This window comes from Monopterus albus, unplaced genomic scaffold (assembly GCF_001952655.1).
Source record: "Monopterus albus unplaced genomic scaffold, M_albus_1.0 scaffold1213.1, whole genome shotgun sequence".
NCBI lineage: Eukaryota > Metazoa > Chordata > Actinopteri > Synbranchiformes > Synbranchidae > Monopterus > Monopterus albus.
This window is the reverse complement of record NW_018129091.1, coordinates 1-2,892: the sequence shown is the minus strand read 5'-3', so window position 1 is coordinate 2,892 and position 2,892 is coordinate 1. Positions and strand designations below refer to the sequence as shown.

The window sequence follows — 2,892 nt, the reverse complement described above, 5'->3', positions numbered from 1 at the left end:
CACACAAAGGAACTGTGCGAGTAAAATGATATATTAAACTTACAAGGTGTTATAATACTATGTTTTGTGTTGTTTTAATTTATTTCATTTGTTTGTTTTTTTTTACACAACATCATCTAAAAATAAACAGGGAGACATTGAATTCTTATGTGACTGTACTTTAAACATTCCCCAAGGCCAGAGAGCTGCCTACAGCTGACTAACTTGGCATCTTTCATGCACACTCTTTTCTCACAGGAGGGGAATGAAGTCTTCCGGTTCTTGTACCATGCTAACTCTGAGAGACGAGGCAGTCCAAGTAGCTTCAATACAGTGCTGATTTATTCAATGAACACAGGTAAAAGTTAACATTACATGCTCAGGTATCTTGCACCCCCCAACCTGCACGCAGGCAGCTGAAGGATGAAAGACCCTGAACCAAACCAGGCCTATACATTTATCTCTTTGGTTGGGCTAGCCCCATTCTACACAGGAACGTCAACCGTGACGTGTCCCTGGTGCCAGCTTTGCAGCTGGCCATAGCAGTAGTCAAAACATGAAGAAAATCAATGTGTGTGTGTCTGTTGATTAAGTGGTGTGAAGTCCCAGACTTCTTCTCAAGTCCAGATAGTGGAAAGAATTTCAGTCACACAAATATCAAAGTGCACTTAACTTCCTCCATGCACATTCAAATGGTGTGACAATATACTGATATGTATCTTCAAGGCTTGTATTTTTCATTGTTTATCACATGACTGCTTGAATTTTGAAAGAGCAGTTTGAGCGTTTGCAGTACTCTGTTTTTTGAGCCCAAGCTTATTGCATTAGCTTCTGACTTGCTAGTTTGCTAAAATGCTGAGGGTGTAATGGGAAGCCCGTGAGGGATCAGGTCTTCATTCCTTCACTCTGTTACTTGTCCTGGTTGGTCAAGATGTCATGTTCCTGTCTGTCTACATCCTTCTCAGGCCAAAAACAGAGTAATTGCAAATCAAATGTAACAGTATCAAAGTTTTGTATCAGATTTGTTTGAGTAACTGCACTGATTCATGTTTACCCACAATCATCTGGGATTACCAACAGTCACTTCAGTGATGCAAACCTTATGACGACAGTCCTTAATCTCTTTATTGCCGGCACTGAAACAACAGCAACCACACTGAGATGGGGACTTCTGCTAATGGCCAAGTATCCAAAAATACAAGGTAACAAGCTCAGAACTGTCAGATTTGGCATGTGATGCTGCCAAATAGCATTTGTGGTAAACTCAATTATAAGACCAGACGGACTGAGGTAAAGGAAGATTCCTTTACTTGTTGCAAACAAACAAACAAGCAGTACAAAGTCCAGGATACAATCGGGTAATTAAGACAGTCCAAGGTCATCACCGGTAAACACGGATAGTGTGAAGTACCAAACTTCTTCTCGAGTCCAGATAGTGGAAAGAATTTCAGTCACACACCAATATCAAAGTGCACTATTACCTTTTTATTGCAGATATATCTGGAGATCATACAGCAAGCAGGAGGGCAGATGATCTGAAGTGAAACTACCTTAGACTGTGTGTTTTATGCTAGTTTCCCCCTCCCCTACACATTGTCTCATCCTGCAGCTGAAACCAATTGATACTAGCCAACATTCTTTCTTATAATACACATCTGTAGCTTGTACACCTCCTCAAAACCAAAGTTACATTCTTGTGATAAGAAGAGCACACACACAATGATTTAATGAGCATTCTGTGAGATTGTGAAGATTATATTATTAAAACTCATCCTTTTAAGTGCATTTAATGAAAAATAGTGGAGTGTTGCAAACAACTGGATATTCCACTGTGTGATCATTTAATTTCCTTAGGTGATTCCCTTGGAGCAGGGCTGTCCTAAGCACAACTCCTTACAAGTGCATCTTATAATGAAGTGAATTCACACACACTACAACTATGTGAAGGTTATACTTTTGTCTCATAATACAGTGTCTTATTAAAATACCAATATCCAAACTATGTTAGTGCCTTAGTTATATAGCAACCTAAATGCTTCAATATTTCACAACTGCCATGAGATCTAAACTTGAGAAGTCAGGTAGGAGATATCAGAAGGTCGGTACACTTGCAGGCAATCAGAATCTGGGAGGGAATAGGCAAAACACAGCAAAAACAGCAATCCAGGGTCAGAAACTAGAGAGTCAGACTAAGAATTAACGCTGGAGAGTCAGAGCTGGAGTCTAGAACAATCTGGCAGCGTTCTAGTGAGGAAATGCTGCCTTTATGCTGTTGGACACAGGTGTGAGTAATCAAAAGCATGTGAAACCTATGAGCACTGATTAAACTAAAGAGTCCGTAAATGAGATGCGACCAAAAGGAAGCGGTGACAAAATAAAAGCACGCGATAGCAAGCAGACAAGGCAGAATCGTGACACAGAACATCAGCAGCTTTCGTAGAGCGACAGTCCATCAGTCCAAAAAACAATATGTGCTTCATCGACACAAAAATCATTTTTATAAACACAACAACGCTTCATGTTCCAGACCAGGTCCAAGAGGAGGTGAACAGGGTGATAGGGAGTCGTCAGGTGCAGGTCGAGGACAGGAAAAACCTGCCCTTCACTGACGCTGTCATCCATGAGACACAGAGACTGGCCAACATCGTCCCCATGGCGCTTCCTCACAAAATGAGCCAAGACGTCATTTTCCAGGGTCACTTCATTGAAAAGGTCGGACTGAAGCAAACTAATAATATGAATGATCCACCTTGACTGAAAACAACAAATTAAAGAGACGAGAATAGAGAAATCAATCAATAGATTTACATCTTAATGAATACCTGTTCATTAATGAGTGAACGGGTGTTGGTTTGATGGTTATGCTATTCACCTTGGGGTGTCAGAACACAGGATCAAATAACTTGTCTCTTC

General features: G+C 40.7%; 1 protein-coding gene across 1 annotated transcript; it reads left to right on the top strand.

Annotated features, from left to right (window-relative positions):
- Nucleotides 1-1,047: 1,047 nt before the first annotated feature.
- On the top strand, nt 1,048-2,828 carry LOC109953749 (cytochrome P450 2K1-like). The gene is made up of 2 exons (XM_020589215.1): nt 1,048-1,181; nt 2,507-2,828. The coding sequence occupies exons 1-2, from the start codon at nt 1,082-1,084 to the stop codon at nt 2,731-2,733; spliced, it is 327 nt and encodes a 108-aa protein (XP_020444871.1). The 5' UTR covers nt 1,048-1,081; the 3' UTR covers nt 2,734-2,828.
- Nucleotides 2,829-2,892: the final 64 nt, after the last annotated feature.

What these genes read in the sequence shown, in the direction of transcription:
- LOC109953749 (XM_020589215.1), top strand. Translation starts at nt 1,082, where the DNA reads ATGACGACAGTCCTTAATCTCTTTATTGCCGGCACTGAAACAACAGCA. An exon ending in CAAGTATCCAAAAATACAAG is followed by an intron (nt 1,182 to 2,506) that starts GTAACAAGCTCA and finishes TTCATGTTCCAG; the next exon opens with ACCAGGTCCAAGAGGAGGTG.